This window comes from Vidua macroura, chromosome 5, assembly GCF_024509145.1.
Source record: "Vidua macroura isolate BioBank_ID:100142 chromosome 5, ASM2450914v1, whole genome shotgun sequence".
Classification (NCBI taxonomy): Eukaryota; Metazoa; Chordata; class Aves; order Passeriformes; family Viduidae; genus Vidua; species Vidua macroura.
Window position 1 is genome coordinate 41499464 of NC_071575.1, and position 22021 is coordinate 41521484.

The following is a 22021-nucleotide window of genomic DNA, read 5'->3' on the forward strand; positions in this document are numbered from 1 at the left end:
AGAGAGAGGATATCATTTTGGAGCAGAAACTGTCATCCGCAGTCACCTGCCTAGCTTTCTGTGTCTGTGCTTTTGTCTCTCGCTCCAAGGTGGTGGGGAGCAGGAGGGGATTTTCCTCGTTGGTGCACACAACTAGAGCAGCTTGCTGGGCTGTGCCTGGGTGTCTGGGGCACAGCTCTGTGATGATGAATGGCTGTTTGCAATGTGCATGTTATGCATCTTTTCAGGATTTGCAGCCCTTACTACAGGAGCAGCAGGAGGCAAGAGTTGACCTGCTGTGTACAGCATGTCTCCTGACGGTGATGAATGGCTCTTTACCCCAAGTGTGCACATGCCACAGGAGCTGAGCCAGAGTCTTTGGGGCAGGAGAAAGCAGAAACAGGAAAGTAATACTGCTGCAACAAAAGGGAAAGCATAAGTCTGGAGTAAAGCTCTCTTTAAATGGCCTCTCTGGGGTCAAATGAGAGTGTTAAGAATGAGGTTGGTCTGAGTCATGTCCTGCAAGAGCATCTCCTTCTGGAAGCCGTGCATCTAACACCTGTCCCTGCGTGGCTGTGCATCTTCACTTGGGCTTTGCCTTGGCATGGAATCGGGTGCTGCATATGCAAGAGCAAACAAAAGAATCCCAGTCTGTTTTGTCAGAAGGAAACTAAACTGGAATGAGATAATCTTCAATCTGAAAATCCAAGCAAAAACACCCCTTCTTCTTGATAAGGTGAAGTCTCTTTCCACACTCATGCTTTCTCTGGCTTCCCCATCTGCACAAATTTGACATAACCTCAGCTGGGTCCATAGAAGTTCTCTTTCTTTCCCTTATTACAAAGATTGATTTATGGCTCTGCTTCTGGCTGAGGAAGCCCCTTGCTCCTTGAAGGAGTTTCCAACACTGCTGTGGAATGGTGAAGTCTCTGCTTGCTGTGTCTCACTGCCTCCTCCATCCTGCACTACGGAGGTCTTTCCCAGAAGAATTTGCTTTCTGATTCTTCCTCAACCTCAATCTCCTTTGCTTCCAGAGGATCCCAGCTAGCAAGTGTGGAGCAGGCACTGTGAGTTTAACATGCAGCCTTTGTCCCATCTACCTCACAACAACTTTTTAACAAGAAATACAGCAAAATACCAATTTACAAATAGTTTTTCTGTCCATCACAATGCACTCCACTGCACTCAGCCCATAGAGTGTTAACAGCCCACTTCCCTTACCCCTCTATCTCCAGAGTAAATTGCTGACACACCTTCCTGTTTGTCTTTTAAGAGTAGAAGGAATGAAATAAATTTTAGTAAGTGCTCAAGGCAGCAAGTTCACTGGGGGCAAGAAAGAAAGGCTTAGCTTGCTGAGGCCATTGCAGAAAGTGAACCTGCTTGATGTGCAGCTGCAGTATCTGCACACAGGTTTTGTCACTCAGTAGTGAAAGCTCAACAGGTCACAAGTAGAGAATGAAAGTGATTGCAATACTCTTGCTCTGTCCCTCCCAGCCTCTGGTTTTAAATACCTTCATTACATTTTTTTCCTGATTTATCTTTTTTTGGGCAAGGACCTCTCTAAACACTTGAGATGCTTGACAATCCTGTCCCTGACTTTTCTTCTGCCACTTTCTTTTAATGCTCCAATAGAGGTGAATGGACTAAAAAGTCAGCCACATTCCAGGAAGTGCCTGAAAAATTTCTCATGCTTGAGTCTTTAAACTGGGCTGGCCAAAATGGATAGTTTGTTTTGCTTAGGAATTACTTCCACAGGAATATGTGGTGCTGGTGCTCTCCAAAGTGCAGACTCTGTCTTAGGACTGTACACAGCAGTGAAGGCTCCCTCAAGGTCAGCTTAGTCTGATTTGACCAAGCCAAATCAGGCTTAGTCTGATTTGACCAAGCCAAAGATCATAGATGTGTACAAGTCATGCTGAAAGACTCTATTTTTTTTTAAATCTGTAGATTGGTAGACAATTGGCATTTGCAAAATGAAATATTATACACTTTCAGGTCCATAAGAAGGTGTTTCTGAATTTTCTGTGAATAATGAGTTTTTAAAACTTGTATGTTTTCCTCTTTAATTGAAATAAGGCCTGTGAGAGTATCTTGGTTAAGGTAGATCTTCCCCTAAAAACTGTTTTGTGCCCATGTGCATGTGCATTGGTCTTTGATTTGGCTTTGCCATCATCTTTTCTCTTAACAAACATTGCTCGAGTTTGTGTGCCTTAATTATCTTTGTTTATTCTAATTTCACTTCATTAAACAATGTGTCAGATGAGCAATAGGAGAAAAATACTGAGACACTGAACATTAGAGGTAAACCTGTCTAGAGGGTACTTAGTATCAGACAGTGCTGTTTGGACTTGGAGATCCTGACTCTGCAGAAGCACAAGTGTAAGGACATTTTTTTTAAGATTATGGCTGAGTTGAGACATAAATGGTACAATTCTCAGTGGCTCTGTGCCTAACCTGTACTGCACATCTTTTCTTCTTGATAGTTAGCATGCGCTTAGGTTAGATGCCTGTAGTTCAACAGACAGTACAGATGAACAGTTCCTTTTGGACTAGTGGTTTAAACTCTGTTACCCGAAGGGTGAGCTCCATTCCACTGATTACTTGTGTGGGAGGGAAAAAAAAAGAGTTTCTGTCAAGTTTTGTGTTGCCTAAAAATTAAAACATGATTTTCTGTTGGTATGACAAAAGTTGAGCTTGAGAAGGAGGTTGTTTGGATAGCTGGAGTAGTTTTGTTGTGAGTTGGGTTATTTTGGGTGAGGAGGGGAGTTGGGGCAGGTGGAGGGTGTATGAATGACCCTAGGCTTGGTGTTTTTTAGAGTGGTAGCAAATCAGTGCTAGAAATACACAAAATCTACAAGCCTGTCTCAGAGATGACTTTAGCCTTGTACTCAGTGTGAACTAGGACTTTTATGAAGTAGTAGTACTTTCTCTTAGTTGCTTGCCACAAATAGGTTTATTCTATGCTTCAAGCTAAAGCCCTTTGATGATGATTTTCTTTACTCTTCCTTAGGTTTAATTCTCAGTTTACTATTAGGTGTCACAAGCAGAGATGTGAAACACAGACAAACTAAAGCCAAGTTCCATGAAAAAGCAGAGCACAGAGTCTGGATTCCCCTGTCGTGCACAGAACTGAACCTTCCAGGTCAGGGTAGGTTGTGTTTTCAACACCATCTGTTGTGACTGGGGATGCCTAGGCAATACTTTTTGTAACCAGTAACCTCACACAGTTTGCCACGAAAGAAAATAGTATATGGATTTTGGTTTTAGTCATCAACTTCTACTCTTACGTGAATTTGTATGTGCTTTCAGAAGGTCAGTTTTAAGAACAACTTATATATGGCAGGAGAACTCATAAGACATGTAAGATGTTATCTAGGATTTTGGCTCTGAAATTTGCATAGGGGAACTGACTGGTTTTTCAACTTCTAACCCAGAAATATGCAGGTAACTTTGATAATCTTTTATTTCAAGAGTGTAAAAGCACTAATGACACCAGCACTCTAAGAAACTTTTGTAGATTGTGTTGTGCATTTAGTAGCTCCTGGTTATTTTTTCACCGTGCATTTAGAGCAATTCCAGTTAGCATATGAGTAACATCATGTCAGTCCTAGTTCTTTTGTTCTGACATCTCTTTTGGCTCCTGGTGCGATTTGGCCTGGTTTTCCAAAATGTTGATCCTGAGTCCAAATGTAACTTTGTGGGTGGTACATATGTCAAGGCCTAGTTCAGTATTTTTGGACAGCAGTAGCATTTCATAATTCTTTTGAAATGAAAAGAAGAAACAAAGTTAACTGAAAAAAATGCAGCTAGATCTAGCTGGGCACGAGCTTGCCTTTTCTACTCCCCACTGCTCCCCCTGTTTTTCCATTTGGAAAAATAGAGGCTTACGTGGCAGAAGTACTTAACAAGCTTTAAGCTCATTCAGAGCTGGAAGCAATAGCATCACCTTGTCTTTATTACCTTTCTTGTCATGCCCTGGTGGCCACCAAAACCTCCTGGGATGTGGACAAGGAAGACAGAGAGAGGGAGAGGGGAGGGTTGCAACACTGTGTTGTTAAAGCAGTGAGCTGGGCTGAATTACACAAAGGGCTGACTAAGGCCATGCTGGCACTAAAAGAGCCAAACCACCTCCTCAGGTTCTCTGTATGTCTGCTGCCATATTATATCTTTATATACAGTGCACGGCAGTATAAATGCAACTTTATTATATAAAATCAAGAGAAATAGTCTAGAAGGTTGTAGCCTGTGTGAAATAAACCCACCTGCAAAATACAGGAGGTTTCACAGGGCATGAATGAAAATGAACTTCGTATCTTCTTTCCATCTCCCCAGCACAGTTGCTGAGTTGTTAGCTGAAAAGCTGTGCTTCATGCTTCTCCTGCAGCAAACCACACACTAGTATATTATTCACTCTGTTTCTCTGTTAATGCAGGACATAGGTACTTTTCTAGAGTGTCCCAGGTTGCTTTTCAGTGTGTCTGTGCTACCTCTGCTGCTGTGGTTGCAGTTCTGAGCATTGTTTTTTAAGTGATGGTAATTTTTCAGGCAATAGCAACGTCAACAGAAAAAGTACATTTGAGATGAGTTTGACACCCAGGTTCTAAGCCCAAGAGGTGACAGGCTATGAGAAACCACAAAATAAATCACTGAAGCTCTCTGGGCCTCCCTTACTTAGTTGCACAGCTTCAGGAAGTCACAGGCTAGCCAGCTGCTCTCCCTAATCTGCTGATGGAACAAGTTAGCTGCAGCCCCTGGAACATGACCTCCCTCAATGTCCTTACACCGAGGTGTCACAGTTGAAGGCCTGAGGGACAGTGGTTTTTTAATGGTTCCCTAAAAGAAGCTGCACTCAGCAGTGGGGAGCATTCTTTTGAAGGACACTGGCCTAAATGATACTTTTTTTCCCTTCTTCCTAAAGCACAGTGTGAGGTGTTGTGCAGGAGAATATAAGGAGAAAGAGGAGAGAGGGAAAAAAGCTTGGTCCCTGTTTTTGTCAACTTACAGGGCAGTGTAAAGTGAGGGCTTTGGTCTAAAATATTTGTGGTTAACTTGCAAATAATATAGTCTGTATGTAAAGAACGGGCTTGTTTTTTCTTTTAAAAAGGGAGCTGCAAGCAGTTATGCCACATCATCTTAGTTTTGTTTGCTGTTTTAACAAATATGTACAACAATGTGAGCATCCAGTAGGAATGGTTGTCTTCTCAGCCTTGTGGCTTGATTAGTCATTTGACTAATGCCCACAACAGACTCAGCTGATACCCATTTTCTTGGTGGCAGAGCACAACTGGCTCTATGCAAGGCATAATTCAGACTCCTCAAGGATGTTTTCCCAGGGCTTCCAGTACTGTAGGTCCAGTTGTTCATGTTTAGAAACAGTAATTTTTTTGCTCTGCATTCAAACCAGGATATCCAAGTTAGTGAGTGAGGCAGAGATATTTGTTGGAAATGAAGGAACAAGAGCAAAATCCATGACTGACTCCTCCTTCCCAACTAAATGCTGTTCCAGGTTTTAAACATCAAGGATGTATTATCATGTTGTCTACATGTGATAATTTGTGCCTCTTTGTTTGGTTTAAGAGCTAATTTATTTGCCCTCCCCAGTGCAGAACGCCATTTGAATGCCTTCACTGCATTGTGTCTTAGAGAGATGGCCAAATATTATGGTTGTATATTCTAAGATATTCTTGACTACATGAAGGACCCACTGTATTTTGCAAACCTCACCTAGTTTTGGGATTTTATGTATATTAATATTTTTTAGTATGTGAGGGGAGCCCTGCACAACTGTTTCTTCTATGCATTTTGGTTGCTTTTCTCTTTTTTCTTGTTCCTTCCTCACGTCCAGAACCTTAAAATAATCCTATCCTGTGATTACTGGGAAATGTCTATGCAATTCACAGTAAAGCTGAGTCTTGCGTGGGTGATGCAGCATGTACAGCACCATTTATTGATCCCAGGCCTGTGCCACATTTTGTTGAAGCAGGGGGCAATTTGATTACAATGTAGGATTCCACCCTTAATTTTTAATTTCCTTCTGGTTTAGCCTTAACATTGCATAAACTCAATCCCATGTGACTCCCTGGAGCTCAGGCAGCCGTCCTGGAGAGCTACACAGCAGGGGTTGGCAGTGGTTGGCAGGGGATCTGCCCAGCACCTTCCCTCCCCCTCCAGTTTGTGCACTTGGGGTACTTCTGGTATCACCCTGAGGGCTTTGGGCATGGATGGGTCAGGAGGGAAGCACAACATGCAGGGAAAGGCTGAGGAGGGATGACTTTGTGGTATGAAGGGAAGCATGCCCCTCTGGGGCAATGTACCTTAGCCAAAAAGGTTCCAGCACCTGAACTCAAGAATGTATCAAGCAAACCACAGGACTCTACAGCTTATGAGAATGACTGTCATCTTCTGTTGGTTTTTTTTTTTTTTTTCTCACTGGCAAAATTACTAACCTTCTCCCCTCATCAGTGTCAACAGCTGGATGTGTAGAGTACGCAGGCATGTGGTAAACAGAATCAGAGCACGAGCGTTTACTTCTCTTGTCTCTTGTCCATGGGAAAGCTGCTGTGAAATGTGAAACCTCTGACAACCTTGACTGTTGCAGTCAAGGTCAAACGAACACTAAATATCCTAAGACTTCAGCACGTGAAGCTTGTCTTGGTTTCTGTGGTTCTGGAGGGTGAGAACAGGATCAGACAGCTGTTTCACACCGTGTGTACATGTCCTGTCATTGCTCACATTTCACATTAACAGTGTCAATCTAGGCATTGGGTTTGGGGTTGTTTTGTTTGGTTTTTTTTATTTGGTTGGATTTGGGGTTTTTTATGACACTGTGTTATGGTATAGCTGGTACCATATCCGCCAATATCTTACCTGATTAAGATGTTATTCCAGTTCACCTCTTTATTTGCAATCAATAGGAGCAGCCTGGCATGTTAGATATTTTCCCGTCTTCACTTTTCCTTTTGCTGAAGTGGATAACTATTTACAGAAAACCTTCCTGCAGAAAAATAAATTTACATCTTGGTTCAAAGACAGAGTCCCTAGGAAAAATAATGATTTCTGCCCCTCCCCCCCCCCCCCCCCCCCCATTTTTGAAATCACAGCTACTTGTTTCAGGGCACTGGGTCACTAATTGAGTAGAAAAGCTTCATAAATGTTGTTTGTCCTCCCCCCACAGGGCATACAAAACCATTGAGGAAGATGACTTGAAGTTTCCCCTTATATATGGAGAAGGCAAGAAGGTGGGCACATTTGCTTCCCTCAGACCAAAGGAAGAAGGAATTCTGTGCTGTTTACCATTCAGTTTAGCCCATGGCAGTCCAGTGTTTTCCACTCAGTATCTCTTTATTTTATCGTTTTGACAGCTTGAAAGAATATCTTGGTTCTGTCATAAATCAGTCTCATGTCTGGGGGTGGTGGGGAGAGCTCAACATAGTAATAAGCATTTTACAGCAGTCATTTGTTGTTTAGTTTGCTTTTGTTTTTCTTTCATTGTAAATAGGCTACAATGAGACTGTTGTAAGTAATTGACTTTAAATGTTCCTGTTTCATTGTAAAATATAAGTAGAACAAAGCAGGAAGATATTTAATAGTGCTCCGAGATGCAAAACTCTAATTTAGGAAGAGGAGGGATCAGGGCAGGATTTGTAAAGTATAACACCTTTTAACCTTATCTTCTTCAGCTAGTGTATGTGAACTCACTGTTGAATTTTTCTGATGTGTGAAGGCTGATAGTTGAAAGGGAGAAACACTGTTCTGTTTGTTATGCTTTGTTTTCAGCTCTGTGATTAAGAACAGTGAGATCGTTAGTGTTGGTCCCAGCAAGCTTAGCTAGATGCAGCAACAGGATCAATATAAGGATGCAGTGGTGTCAGTTTGCTGATATTGGTATGCTTGCTGTGTTTCTAAATAGTGCTCCTCTACTGCATTAGGTTCTTATCTCAGTGCAAAAATAGACACTCTTCAAAATTAGTCCAAGTTTTGAAGGTTCAGATCTGCAGCTTATCTCTGAATTTTATTAGGTTTGTAATTATTTGCAGAATGTTTTCATGCACATCTTTTTAATTTACTTTCTTATGGCCTTGTGGCCAGGAGTCACTGAGGCAAAATGATTCTGAGTCAGTTGCTCGCTGTTAGTGATACTGAGCCTCCCTTGCTCAGAAGCTGCTGTGGCTGAGCTTGAGTTTGGGGGAAGTGATCTGCAGAGCACAGAGAGCAGGGTTCCCTGGGTGGCTGAATGGCTGGTCAGTCTTTGGAGCAGCTTTAATGAAGGACAGCCCAGAACCTCTTGGGACACCACTCATGTTGCAGATGAAGGTGCTGGGGGAAAGAAGTGGTAGATGTGAGGGAACTGCAGACCTGCTGTAGAGTGACTCTCCCTAGAAGAGAGCACTGTGGTCAGTGCTGCTGTCACGTGTGTGTTCAGCAATTTAGGGTGGCCTTTGGCACTTTTCCCTGGTAAAGGGCATATGCAACAATATGTCAATAGAAAGATACCACGGATTTGTTATGTGAATAGTTAAACTCCTTGTCCTCTTTATAAAACCTATACTAATAGTATAATTTGCTGAAGGAATGCTTTCATAGACTGGTGTGGACAGTGAGGTGACTGAGTTAGGTTTCTATAGACCAGTACCTTAAAGATGGTGAGTGGGATATGGATGAAAACAAAGCTTAATAAGGAGAAAAATGGAGATGGCATGAGTGTGGAAAGCTTTGACATTGATTGGCTATGTTAATACTACAGTTTCTGGGAGAGAAAAGGGAATTCATCCCTAACTGTAGCAGTTACAGAGCAGGAATGTTATCTCATTCCTTATTGACACAGTACATGTAACAAGATTTTATCCCACTGCTTTTCTTTATTTCTAGGCTCGGGTTATGGCAACAATTGGAGTGACCCGAGGACTGGGAGACCATGACCTGAAAGTGCATGACTCCAATATATACATCAAACCTTTCCTGTCCTCATCTCCTGAGGTAAAACAGCCAAGGTTCAACTATCTGATTTGTGAGAGGGAAATAAATTTACTTAGTATGTTTATTTGTTCTTCTCAAATCATCCATTCTGATTGTGATCCAGTCCAGGTAACATGCTGCCCTTTCGGAAGGTGCAGCATGATAGTTACATCCACATAGTAGGAACTAAGTTCATAGTAGATTCTAAGTTCCCCAGCTGTGTGCTGATTGCTCCACATCCCTGCAGAGCACTCATTCCTTCTCACTCCCTGTTCTGTGGTTATCCCATAGCCTTGTCATTCAGTGTGACAGACACCACCTCTCCTTCCACCTTCACTGGCTCCAGCTCCCGTAAAGGCCTAGATCATGCTGCCTTCACAGGAGATGTAAATCCGTGTACTGCAGAAGGGATGTCTTCCACAGCAGTGTGGTATCCTGCTTTACACAGAGGATACCAGATCAACTCTTATGCAGGAAAATGCCAAGAGTCATAGGAAGGGTACTTTATGCTTCCATCTCTCTGCCCCTTAACCTTCAGTTCTTTTGATAGTTTTGTGCAAACACCAAATAATGATAGTGTGCATTCCCGAATGATGGTGTTATGAGGAGACTGTGTGATATTTGGGTTAGTTTTAAATGCCTCCCTAATTTTGAATGGCCTCATCACAAGCAATTCCACCCAGTTTGTGACCACTGGAGAGCTTGCAGTGAAGGATATCGAGCCTTCCAAAGGGATTTAAATGTATTTGTTAACAAGGAACATGCAAGTCTTGCTGCTTTTTTTTTTCTCCCATTGTAACTGCATTCCAGTTCCTACATCAAGGAACAGATGTCACACATTTTTCATAAAATATTAAGCAAGGGCAAACCATCTGATGACAGCACAAAAACAGGCAGCTTTGCTTCCATGGCCCAAATGCTGAAAACTCTCCATTGTCAACTGGATTGCCAAAGTTTTAACCATATCCAGTATTTGACCTTGAATTTGTTGCTTGCTACAGCAGTATGAGAGAATGAAAACACACAAATAACTTCATACTGCTAGGAAGGAACCAAATGATTACATTTGGTTCAAAGAATCACCTGCAAAAGTATCAACAAAAGCAGGTTCAATATTAAAATGAAAGCATGACAAAGTTTGTTGGCAGGGTTAACTCTACTACTTAGTAGATGGTTGGAGCACACAGAGAAAAAATTGGACTGAAATCTAAAATCAATCAATCTAAAACTAAAGTTAGCCAAAAATTATCCATGTTGGAGCTGGAACAAAAAAGCTTAAGGGTAAGGAAGAAAGATAAGGGAAAGGTTAAGGATAAAAAGGAATAAGGGAGACCCTCCTGTTGACTCACAGGGTTCAGAGTAGACTCCCTAGCCAAACTTTTCCCTGGACTTGACCACCAGTTTAGACCTAAAGGTTTTAGCAGCACTTAACCAATAGCTGAATTTAAACAATTGAACAAAAGATTCTATAGAATTTACTGTAAGCAAACAGTAACTGACTTATAGGCTTAACTTACAAATCTAACATATTTAAGACTCTAACAGAGCAACATTCTTAGTTCCTTTGCTATAGCATATTTACACTCATAGTTACACAGACCTAAAGGAGTGTGTACACAGGCTGCTGTGGTCCAGGAGAGCTCAAAGGGTCTCACTTGGACCCACTGTTTATAGGATTGCAAGAAAGTTGGCTTTAGCCATAGTAATTTTCCATTCTTGCTGCAATTTGGCTGGTAACTTTCTCTGAAAGTTTAATAACTTTGTTATAATGTTGTTCCATTTGGGTTGTTATTCAGGTAAGAATAAGTTTCCAAGGCTGTTTGAAAAAAACCAGGAGCTCATTAGTCAGCACAAGTTCTCGGGAGCCGACAGTATTTCTGATAAGCTTGAGAGAAGCTCAGCCCAGGTGCTGTTCATCAAGGTCAAGGCCTGACAGAATTTCTGAGGTCATAGTCTGGCCTGAGGAGGGGCAGGGAGGAAGGATGCATCACCACAATCCACCCCACAACTAAAGACGATCTGGTTTACTCCACAGAGTGGTGGTGTGGTCCCCTCTCGCCACTGTGCCTATAAACAGAGATACAAAATTTATATATATTTATATTTATTATATATAAATTACATAGTAAAATTTCAATTATAAAAATTAAAATTTTAAAAGTGAAAAGTGCCGAGACAACCCAGCCCTGAAGAAAAGAGGGAGATCTACAGACAGACCCTTCTTCATGTTTCCTTACTATCAATTTTGTACTTTCCCCCTTTGAGTGTGTGGTGTCCCTCACTTGAGACCTGCTCCTGTTCTCCTCAGCCAGGCAGGCAGGAGCTCTGCTCTCTTCACTGTGATGGATTTAATGCCAGAAAAATAATGCAATTCTACCTATTTATTTTTCTTTCTGGCTTGCTGAGATCCCGTGTTTCTGGGGTACGTAATGGCTGCAGCACAGCATCCCAGCAATATCGTGTCTGCCAATTGCTGCCACAGTGTTTGTGTGTGTCTATAAACCAAAGCTTCTCATGGGCTTTTCTGATTTGTGGGGAATGTGTCTGTACATGTTCAAATTCTGGAATGTGGCATCCAGTTTGTATGCTAGCCACGTTTCAGGATCTCTTAGCTGCTTTGCAAAAGGGAAGCAAAATTGGCTTTGTTTCCACATCCTCTTAACAGCTAAATTCAGCAGAAATGTATGAGGGTAGGAGGAGGAAAGACAGAGAACCAGCCACCTTAATTTAGAGATATTGGCAAAAAAAACCCTGAGTATTATTAGGAAGTGACATATGCTCCAACTTGCTTTCTATTGCATCTCCTCCTCTTAATCGTCTCTTCCTTCTCTTCCCAGAGAGAGCCCCAGTGCTTTAACTCCTCATGTTTTTCCCTGACTTGTTCTATCCAAAAATGGGCAGCGCACCTTGCACAGAAACCAGCATTAAGAAACAACATCTTTATTCTGCCATCTGGGAGGCTTGGCACTTGGAAGCAAAGGCAGTGGTGTCAGGCAGCAGTCATACTTGGTCCCTCTGCGGCATGGGATTTTGTATTGTTTATATAGAGGTAGGGAAGCGCAATGTGTGGTTTCCAGACCTGGAAAAGGGGAGACACAGGTAATTAAGGCACAGAGTGAGTCATGACAGAGGGAAGATCCAAGTCCTCTGGCTTCTGTTTTTGTGCCATAATTGCAGTGTCCTTTCTCAAGTAAGGGGCAGTGTGGTGGGTTTTCTGAACATTTTACTTCCAGCGTGACAAAGCTCTGGTATAGCCATATCCACCAAAATTTAGCTCAAGGAAAGGTAAACATCCCTGAGACTACATCCAGAAATAGGCATATAATAGTAATTTGAGGGTGGTGTGAAATTATACTTTGACAGAGTGCCAGGTTATGGGAGGAAAAGTCATGCAGCCAAGACTGACAAATGTAATCAGTATTCACTGGCTCAGCTGTTATGAGACCAGATTTGGAGGACTTCTGCAGGTTGGTGAGCTCTAGAGATTTGAACCTTTGATAATGAACTGGAGTAGCACAAAGCAGGCAAGCCATGGCTGAGGCTCTCCGGCATGGAATTAAATATTTATTTTTCATTATGGAATAGTTAATTTGAAAGCTTTCAGCAGGAAATTCTGCTTTTCAAAATTTAGAGCGATCTTGTTGCAGATGAAAATCAGAATTTCATCCCAAAAATTTTTGAATGGCAACTCAGCTATTCGGTGGGGAAAGATGTGGCTCTGATGGCAGCATTTGGCCCTTGCCAGCAAGGAGCCCAAAGCCAGCCACCAGAGCAAATGATAAGAAGGTAACAAAGAAGAATTTTGGTTATTCCATAGCATTTGTAAAATTTTTCTGACAACTCCACAAATATGTCCAAGGCGACCGTTTAGAGTCATATCTGCCTTTTGGAGAAATCCTCAGGATTATGCCATCAAAAGGAACAAGTAAGGCAAATACATAGAGAAGCACAGTATGATCAAAGGGAGTCAAAGTGGTTTCAGGAAGCAAACATCACACTTAAGTGGCTTCAGGTCCTTGAGGTTATGTCTACAAGAGAAATAAAATAATAATAATAAATACAAGTGATGCTCTTGCATGAGCACTTTGATTCCTCAGAAAACATTTGAGAAACTGTTGTGCATCACAGGTTATTAATATAAAAGATAAGAAGCTACAGACAAAGTGGAAAGTTGGCACAGTCTACTGGAAATTGGCTAACGGGCAGGAAACAAAGGGTGGCAGTAAAAAGCTAAAAGGAGATTAATTGGTGAATGCTGCAGGGAGCAGTGTTGGGACCCACTTTTTATTATTTACATATAAATTACATGGAGAGTGGTATTGAAAGATCTCATCATTTGCCAGGAAAGCTGCACTGGATAACACTGCGCATAACAGGGACGATACAATTAAGAAAGGGCTTAATTTATTGAAGTAGCTGGGCTGATCAATAGTGCAGGCGAGTGAATGCAGGCTGTTGTTTAGCTGGAATCCCCGGAGGCTGGCTGCTGAGGAGCACCTCAGGTGGCTGCAGGCTCGCATGTCACTGTTGTGAGCGGTTTTCCAGCCGCAGGGACTCATGTTGACTGCCTCTTGAAAACAAACCTGGCCAACGAGGCACAGCGCCTTCACAGGGCTGCCATGGCCCTTTGCAGCAGCCAAAGGCAGGGTTTATCTGGTGGGTAGATCTGTTTGAAATGTAAATAAAAACCATCTCACCTGTTTGTTCATTGTTTGCCCAGAGCAGTTTTCTCGGTGCTCTTGACTGCATGTAGGTAATATGTAATATGAGAAACAAATGCCTGGATTGAAGAAGGATGTTATTTGACAAACTACATAATGCATGTTCAGAAAGATATGTATGACTATGGGTTCTAGTGGTGTGTATCTACTGTTACCTGTCAGCAGATCTGTAAGTACTAGTCAGGTTAAGTAGTAGTATTCTATCTGTAGGATGTAAGGGTAACCAAGTGCTTATTGCTGTGGCTTCATGGCTGGCTGTGCTGCTGAGGTTTTTCTGCTTTTTCCTTATAGTTTTTACATTTTCTGGTTGCTAATGTCAGGTTCAGCTAGTTAACAGGTCAGCTACTTCACATCAATAAGACATCTGCAGATGGGAGAAGTATGGTGACCAAACCTGGCTCCTTCCAGGGCTGCCCTGATACTCCAGAGAGATAAATTTAAAGAGTGAGAAACTCTTCACACAGAAGGGGCTGGTAGGCTGGAGGGAGTAACTGAGAGGACTCTCAGGACATTGTGGGATGCAAAGGACACAAATTCTGTGGGGCACTCTCAGGAGTGATGTCTGGCTGCAGAAGCAGTGATTCACAAGGAAAAGACTGAAGATTCAAGATGGTATTGTTAGGAAATTTGTCAAGGGTGTTGCACCAGTTAAGGAAACATTTGCACCGCCAGTCATTGTCCAGCCAGCTGTCACCTGAAGAAGCGAGGTTCTGCAATGCTGCTTTACAGTGTGAACAGCTTTGCACAAACTTGTGTCACAGACAGAACTTTCCTTAAACCTCACTCTTTACTTTCCTGAAATACAGCTACAGGAAGGAGGCAGTCATTGGGACGGTTTACTCTGGAATCTAAAAAAATAAAACAAAATAGTCATTTTCATTGCAATCATTGAGCTGCTTTTGGTCATATAAGATTTAAAAGGCGGTGGGTTTGTTGCTGTTGCAGGCACTTGGGTGGTTCCCTGGATGTCTCCTCATACTTCAAAACTGTGGCATATCATACTGTCACCTTTTTTTGTACAGTGTGGAGTGTGCTGTGGGTGCTGCACAGTGTGGGATGTGTGTGGAGTGGGTGTTCAGTGTGCCCTGCTGGGCTGAGCTTCTGTTCCACGTGCGCTGGTGGTGCTGCCCAGCCTGTGTGCCTCCAGGAGCTCTGCTGTCACACTGCTCCAAGCCCAGTTGAACTCACAGGGCTCTACTGCAAGGGACCCTCAGTGACCCAAGAAAGAACTAGAACAAAGGTGCTGACAGAAGAATGAAGGGTTAGGAGCTGGTTACTTTCTGCAGCTGGACAAGGCAGTCTGTGGACATAACCTGATCCTGCAATAGACTGGACAGCTCTAACTTTTTTGTCAGCAACATATTAGGGACACCTACAGCTGTATTTAAGAAATCCAAGGCAAGACACAAAGAAAGGACTTAAGGTAACTGGAAGGCAGACAAAACTGCATTTCACTGAACATTTACTTGTATGCCCAACTAGTCCTTATATGCAATAATTTTGCATCAGTTACCCCAAGCTTGTCCCCTGTAACCTTGGCACTCTATTTTCCTTAGCCTGGGAACTAGCCTAACATCTCACTGTTCTCTGTGTCTCTTCTGACATCTAGTTTCTTAACATATGCCTTTCTGCTGGAGGTGCCCAGTTCACAAAGCTTGTCCTTTTAGGAAGTACCGTTCTTCCTAGATTACACAATGAATCAGTGAATGCATTTTTTTCCTGTTCCCCTAAAACAAAACATATTCTTGGTAAAATGATCTCTTCTTGATATGCTCATGGACTGGCTGCAGGTTGCTTTGAAAAGTGTCTCATCCATCCCAGTGACACTCCTCAGTCAGACAAAATGGTTCATTTCAGGAGGATTCCAATCAGTGATGCATGGTTTTGCTTTCCTACCTTCTTCCCCACCTAATCTGCAAAAATGGCTCCTGTGATGTAATGTATCTTTTGCCTCGGTTGGGATGTGCTTTTCCCAGCACAGATGTTTGAAGCTTGGTTAGCCCTACCAGGGGCTTGGTGCTGAGTGCATCCCTGAGCACTAACTGTGATGCTTTCTCAAGTATTTGCTGGTCCCCAAGAGATCTGACCAGAACATGTGCTGTATATTGATGGCTGTGTTGGCCAACTCAGCCTCCACACCCCAGTGATTTCTGAGTTGCAGCTGTGGGCTGTTAAGGCTGAAATAAATTCTGGGAGACAGGGACTATGACAGCTACTGATTTCTGTACAATAAGCTTGAGATGAGATCTGTGCTGCATATAGTGGTCTCTTCTATATTCCCACTCAATTCTGAATAAGCAGATATGCTCTAATGAAGAGAGTATCTTGCCTTGAATTTAATCCTCTACAAAGTCCTTATTCAGCTGCTACCTTAGATAATGAAGTGAAGGTTACATTTTACAAATGACCTTCCTGTGCTTTTGAGTGAAGGGCGAACTGGTAAGGATTAGGTGATTTTTAATTTTTTTTTCCTCTGGTACTGATTGAAGTCCCATAAAAGCGTAATTACATTAAAAGGTCCAGGCATTTTATATGCACTGCCTGCTCCATGGCTCCTAAGGGGAGAGTGCACCATGAGGAAAAATAAAGCAGCTCATATTTTCTTGTTATGCCCAGTGCTTGTCCTGACTAACTGCTGTTAGTGGAGTCCAGGACTGGAGCAGGGTGCATGATGAGGTGCACTGTTTCTGAATTTCAGTACAGGTGATCCTTCCCTCCTGTCTGCCTTGTCGTGGTGGTTATAGTTCTTTCAAACTGTGGTTGTTGCTGTGGTAATTAAAGTGCTCTGGGGGTGCTTCCTAATGGTTCCCCATCACAACCTGGGAATTACAGGCATTTCTCAGCTGGAGTACAGCATGTGCTGGAAGGCAAGTTACACCATGCTAAAGGCTTGTTTTAAAACACTTTCTATGGCCTTTGCTTGCATTCTGGCTCAGCTGATGGCCCTGCAGCAACCCCCACTGTGACTACCTCCACCACTCTCAGCCTCTCTGGGAAGAGGATGCTGGAAGTTGTTTTAAAAGGCAGGGTGTGAAGAGATGCCAGTAGTGATCAGCCTGACTAGGGCTGCAGACAGACAAATTGAAGTCAGTGGGTATTTTAATAGTGCGAATAAGCTTCACTTTGTGCAGATCCTGAATTGGTCTGTAGCTACTGAAATCCTTACAGATACATGTGACTGAGCAGTTTTTCTGCATTTCATGGAACCACTCACTTGCTCAGGCAAAACTCGAGTGCAGCAGCTGCCTCAGGTTTTATAAAAGTGAATGCACTGCTGGCTGTCATACAGGCATTTCCAAACATGCAATCTGGCAGACTTAAATGGATCAGGACAAATAGTGAAAACAATTATTTGTGAATATTTTATTAGAAAATATCAAAAATTCATCAAATAAATTATTCAGCTTCCATATGACTAGTCCTGCCAATGATAGGGAGGAGGCTTCAAGTGCTTCTGGCATCAGGCAGCACAGTGCCTTTGAGCCTGGTTTTGGAACACTTGCATCCATCCCGTCTGGGGTTAGCACCTGAGCCACGCTGAGCTGCAGCAGGAAGGGTTGCTGTGTGGAGGGCTGAATTGGAGACAGACTCCACCAGTGCCATGGGAGGTTATGTCAGTGCCCTGGCTGAACCTGATAAACTCACAGCCAACCTCAGCAATGTTTCACAAACAGGTCTGACAATCACCTCCTTCATGAATGTGCCTTGGTTTTTTTTTTTTTATTTTTAGGTGCGAGTCTATGACCTCCTGCAGTACGAGCATGGGCCAGATGATGTTCTGATCCTAGCTACTGATGGACTCTGGGATGTGCTGTTAAATGAAGAAGTGGCAGAAGCTGTCACTAACTTTCTACCGAACTGTGATCCTGATGATCCCCACAGGTTCGTGCTTATCCCCAATTTTCTAGCTTCTCCATAGAAGAGCACTTTCTGGTAACATATTTTTGTAGAAAGTATGATACGAATAACATTTGGGAAATATGCAACACTTACAAGAAGACATTTTTATAGGCTGGACGGAACCTCTACAGCAAATGTGAGCAGTTGGAGCAGGGACTCTCTTATAACTCAGAAATGCCTGCCTTCAAAGGAGTAGGTGTGGGATCGCAGTATTGTGGCATGGGATCCATTTTGTTTGCTGTATGAGGTCCTGTGAAAAATGTAGGAGGCTGGGGTCTTGGAAGAACATGGCAACAAGTCTCTCCTCTGGACAATCCCATAACACTAAAGATTTTCTCAGAAGGACATCCTCAACATCTCCCTATCTCTCTCTCTCTCACTGTGTATGTATATAAATACTGCACACTGTGGTTCCCACTCATTCCTAGTCACGGTGTGACCTTTAAACCCACCTTCTATAGAGGATGCTCAGTGCTACCAGCTGCAGGACAGGTGTTGTGACAAAACAAGTGGAAAGTCTGACTTGTATTTCCTTTATTTAGATCCTGCTTCATTTAGTCATTTTAATCTACCTCATGGTCTTGTTTTTTCTGTCTTTATCACATCTTAGATTATCAGTTTCTGTCCTTAAAACATATCATGAAGCAAACAAACAAGTTCCCAAACAACCATCTAGAGGCTTTCTGCCTTGAGTGAGTCCATAGGTGAGTCTGCTACTGAGTTCAGTGTCACTGTGAATTAAAACACTGTGCCAGAGATCAGAAGTCTCTTGCTTGTAAATGGGACTGTGAAAGTGGAAAGAGCTTTATTTGTTCTTAGGGACTGTTCAGGAAGGGAAGTGTGTGTTGCTAGTGAATTTAGGGTCGTCTACCACTGTGTTCTGCCCTCACTCTCGGCTGAGAGCGGGGGAGAGAGATTTTACACATCCCCAACTGGTCTTTGGAAAGTGGAATTTCAGAAATAGCTAAGACCCATCTCAAAATGCTTGCTGTTTCTCATATTTCTAAGTGGTCATCTTCACAGGGTCAGCCCTGTTCATCAACAAACAAGATAACTGGGTATGGACACCTTGACACCTTTAAAGGGAGAATACCTTCAAAATAACAGCAGTATTTTCTTGCCCTGACACTTAAAAATATGGAATGCAAAAAGAGGTTTTGCTGCAATCATTGGGAGAATGGATGATTGATTATTATCGTGAAGCTGCAACTACATAGTTTGACTTTGCCCGTCTCCTTATGCCAAAGATGAGATGTGGTATGAAAGACAGCCCCAAGTCATCTCTGCTTCAGCAAAACATGCAGCTGTGTCTGCCCTCTCTCTGGGATCAGGAAGTGCTAAAGGCACTTCCACGGCATCTGGCAGTGTGCTATGCAGATGTGCTGTTAATTTAAGGTAGGGGGAGATGACCTATCCAGTCGACTTTCAGTTATTCCTTAACACCATTCAGAAATGCTATGGTGCATTTGATCTCGTTCCTGCACCCTTGAGATTTTTGCAAAGGCACCTGGTAGTATGCAATACCTCTGTCCTGCTCTGTCTCCATTCTCATCTAGTATTTGGGAAAGGTTGGCCCTGCCTTCCATCCTCACCAGTCCCATCTGTTGAGAATACAGTCAGGGTGTGTTGTGTCTGTCTTGTTCCTTTTGATCTTTACTAAGCTGATGGTGATAGCCACCATGATTGCTGCAGTAGGAAGCAGGATTCTTCAACCTTTTTGACTTGTTAGGCGATTTATTTCATCCATTATAGAACACTCAGAGCAATGAGAGACGCTAAAGGAAAATTGCATTTTCTTTGGTTTTATTTAGAATTTCTCATACTGGTTTAGTAATTGTGGGGGATTAGTCACTGTTTGTGCCAGTGTGAGTACCACACATTCCAGAGCTAAGCCTGCTGTTTATAACTTAGAACAAACACATTTATTGGTGTTTGACCTACTGGTCTTTGAATGGACATCTGAATTGTAAATAAATTTGTTCTTTTAAGCAACTTTGTGCCAGATCGTTTAGAGGCTTACAAATAGTGATGGCAAGACATTTCTCATGCCCACATGTAAAAGGTAATTACAGCAGTCCCTCATAGAGTTTACAGTTATATTTATGAAAATTACCTTGGTGGAATTGCTCTTGCTGTTTGGTTGTAAAGAATATTCAAAGGTTTTAAAGTACTGTGTGAGAGGTTCTTTGTAATTATATCACAGTGGTCTAAATGAAGTATAACTAATGAATTTACTGTAGCATTCCAGCTCAGGCTGTGAAGCTGCATTCATTCCTCTCACTAGTCAGTGAAAGAAAAATCTCCTTTGCAATGTATAAGTGTTATGTTTAAAGAAAATGTTATCCCAGAAAATGTCAGGTTCTGTGATGGGTGCAGTGACATAATCTGTGGTGAGGTGATCACTCGAAAATATCTCTAGGGATGTAGAAAACTTGTCAGAATGTAAGAGACTTGCACTCTGGGTTTGGCAATGCTGTGGTCTTCAGGAGAGCCAACCTGTGGAGCAGCCTCTGGATCCACCTGACCCAATAGCCTACTTATTTCCTGACAGCAGCATATTAGAAAAGAGAAAAAAAAAAAAAAAAAAAAAGGCTAGAGAGGACTTTAGAGCTGCAGAGTACTTATATGTTACATAATTAGCTCCTTGCGGGACCAATATCCCTCCCATTTGAATTAGAAGTCACTTTATAGCCTGATCGGTAAGAGCTTACAGCCTTCAGCAATGCTCTTGGGACTCTCTCCTGCTGGTACTTACTGTATTTATTGCCCACATAAAAAACATTTCTGAATTCTATCAAACATAGCATGTGCCTGGATGTCTCCAAATGCAGGGAGAGAAAAGTCCTCAGGTCTCTCTTCATCCAGCCATGCAGATGCAGCCTCAGGGGGTTTGGGCACACACTTGTTTATAGAACAGTTCCCGTGTGAGGGCTGTGATGAAGAGGCTGGGATGGAGCAGGATTTCTTAGCCAGCTCATTTCTTATGGGTATTGTGGCAGATGAGCATTACGGGGCTCCTAGCGAAGGACAGGGGCAGTGCCACTGGTGCTGTCCATACATCAGCTCTCTGAAGAGGTATGAAGATGGAGAACTGTGACTCTTTGTCAACTTCCTTCAGCTGCATGTATGCACATTTACTCCCAACCTTGGGAATCTTTTATTTCTCATCCTTCCTTTTGTCATTTATTGTCCCCTCATTTTCCCTCTCACACTCACTAGAGATTTATGAGGATGCTGAGGAGCTCCTCCACCTCTGCTGGGTGTGAGGAGATAAGAAGCTGCTCAGACAGCAGCATGATTCCCCCACTGTCACTGTTTCTCCTTCAGTACTTTCACTGATCAATACAGAAAGCTTTGGCATAAGAAAAAAACCTCCATATATTTATTCGCAAAACACAAAAGTTGTATTCCAGCAAGGCTATTCATTAGGAGGAAGTGGATACTTTAAAACTACTTCAGCAGTTCTCTAATGCTGTCTCGACAGCTGAATCCCAATTTCACAGCACTGGAGAATAAAACGTTCGGTAATGGATTGCTGCTGCTATTCATCTCCAGGTACAAGAGACTCACCCTATCTCTTCTAGTGCCAAGTTGAACAGCATTGCTTCAATTCAGCTCTACACAGGAGAGGAATACTTCACTACTGCCTTCACCTGTTCCTTTTTCTTTGCTTCATTGTGCTGGTTTTCTTGAGTATTTCATGGTTTATCTGCAAGAGAATTCCTTGTTTATTAAAATTCCTTTTTTTATCTTCTCCTCTCCAAACATTCAGCAGCAAAAGCCAAATACAATCAAAAGCAATACTCATTCCTTTGTACTCCTTAGATGTGGAGAGTCCTTGTTAATTAGAAAAAGCAGGAAGGCAAAATTTTCTTGCAGAATGATGGGTGTTTCTTAAATTCTGACAATAGCTGAGAAATCTTTGGGAAATATGTTCTTGCCAAAATTCACTCAGCATCAGACATGCTGTGAATAAATATTTCAGTTTCTTGCTTGCCATGTGGAGTCCTTTTGTTCCCTTGCCCGGCATCTGATTTGAGAACTGAGGAGTGCAAGTATGTATGTTTGGGTTTTTTCCTCTTAGAAAACACTATTTCATGTTGCATTAGGACAGTAAGGGCAGTGCTTCTTGTTACATCCTGATGTTCTAGCTTGAGGTTATGGCACAGACTGATCTCAGAACATGCGGACAGTGCATGTGTGTATGCAAGCATGTGTGTTACATTTCATGTCTTTGTGCCCTTCTTTTACTGCTAAAGTAAATCACTTGTCAAAACTGGTGAGGCATGGAAATTTTATCACTCAGTACCATTAGGAACAGTGGGTGCATTGCAGCTGTACAACATTATTTGAATTCAGCATCAAACATTTTGAGTAGTCAAGTGTTGGTTCATTTGCACTGAAGAAATCTTTCTAGTAGAGCAAATATACCTACTCTTGATTCAAAGGAGTCCTCTGAGTTCAAG

General features: G+C 42.4%; 2 protein-coding genes across 5 annotated transcripts in view; one reads left to right on the forward strand and one right to left on the reverse strand.

Annotated features, from left to right (window-relative positions):
• PPM1H (protein phosphatase, Mg2+/Mn2+ dependent 1H) overlaps positions 1–22021 on the forward strand; it is a 133197-nt gene that overhangs the window by 104855 nt on the left and 6321 nt on the right. The window contains exons 7-9 of one of the 2 annotated variants that reach the window (XM_053977996.1): positions 7154–7217; positions 8848–8955; positions 17386–17537. In XM_053977996.1, coding sequence (XP_053833971.1) covers positions 7154–7217; positions 8848–8955; positions 17386–17537 — 324 coding nt within the window. The remainder of the gene's footprint in view (positions 1–7153; positions 7218–8847; positions 8956–17385; positions 17538–22021) is intronic. The other variant, XM_053977997.1, reaches the window with a different exon arrangement.
• The window catches only part of MON2 (MON2 homolog, regulator of endosome-to-Golgi trafficking), a 105828-nt gene continuing 104112 nt past the window's right edge, over positions 20306–22021 (reverse strand). For all 3 annotated transcript variants that reach the window (XM_053977989.1, XM_053977988.1, XM_053977987.1), the window contains one exon: positions 20306–21264. In XM_053977989.1, the coding sequence (XP_053833964.1) occupies positions 21205–21264 (60 nt within the window). In that variant the 3' untranslated portion in view covers positions 20306–21204. The remainder of the gene's footprint in view (positions 21265–22021) is intronic.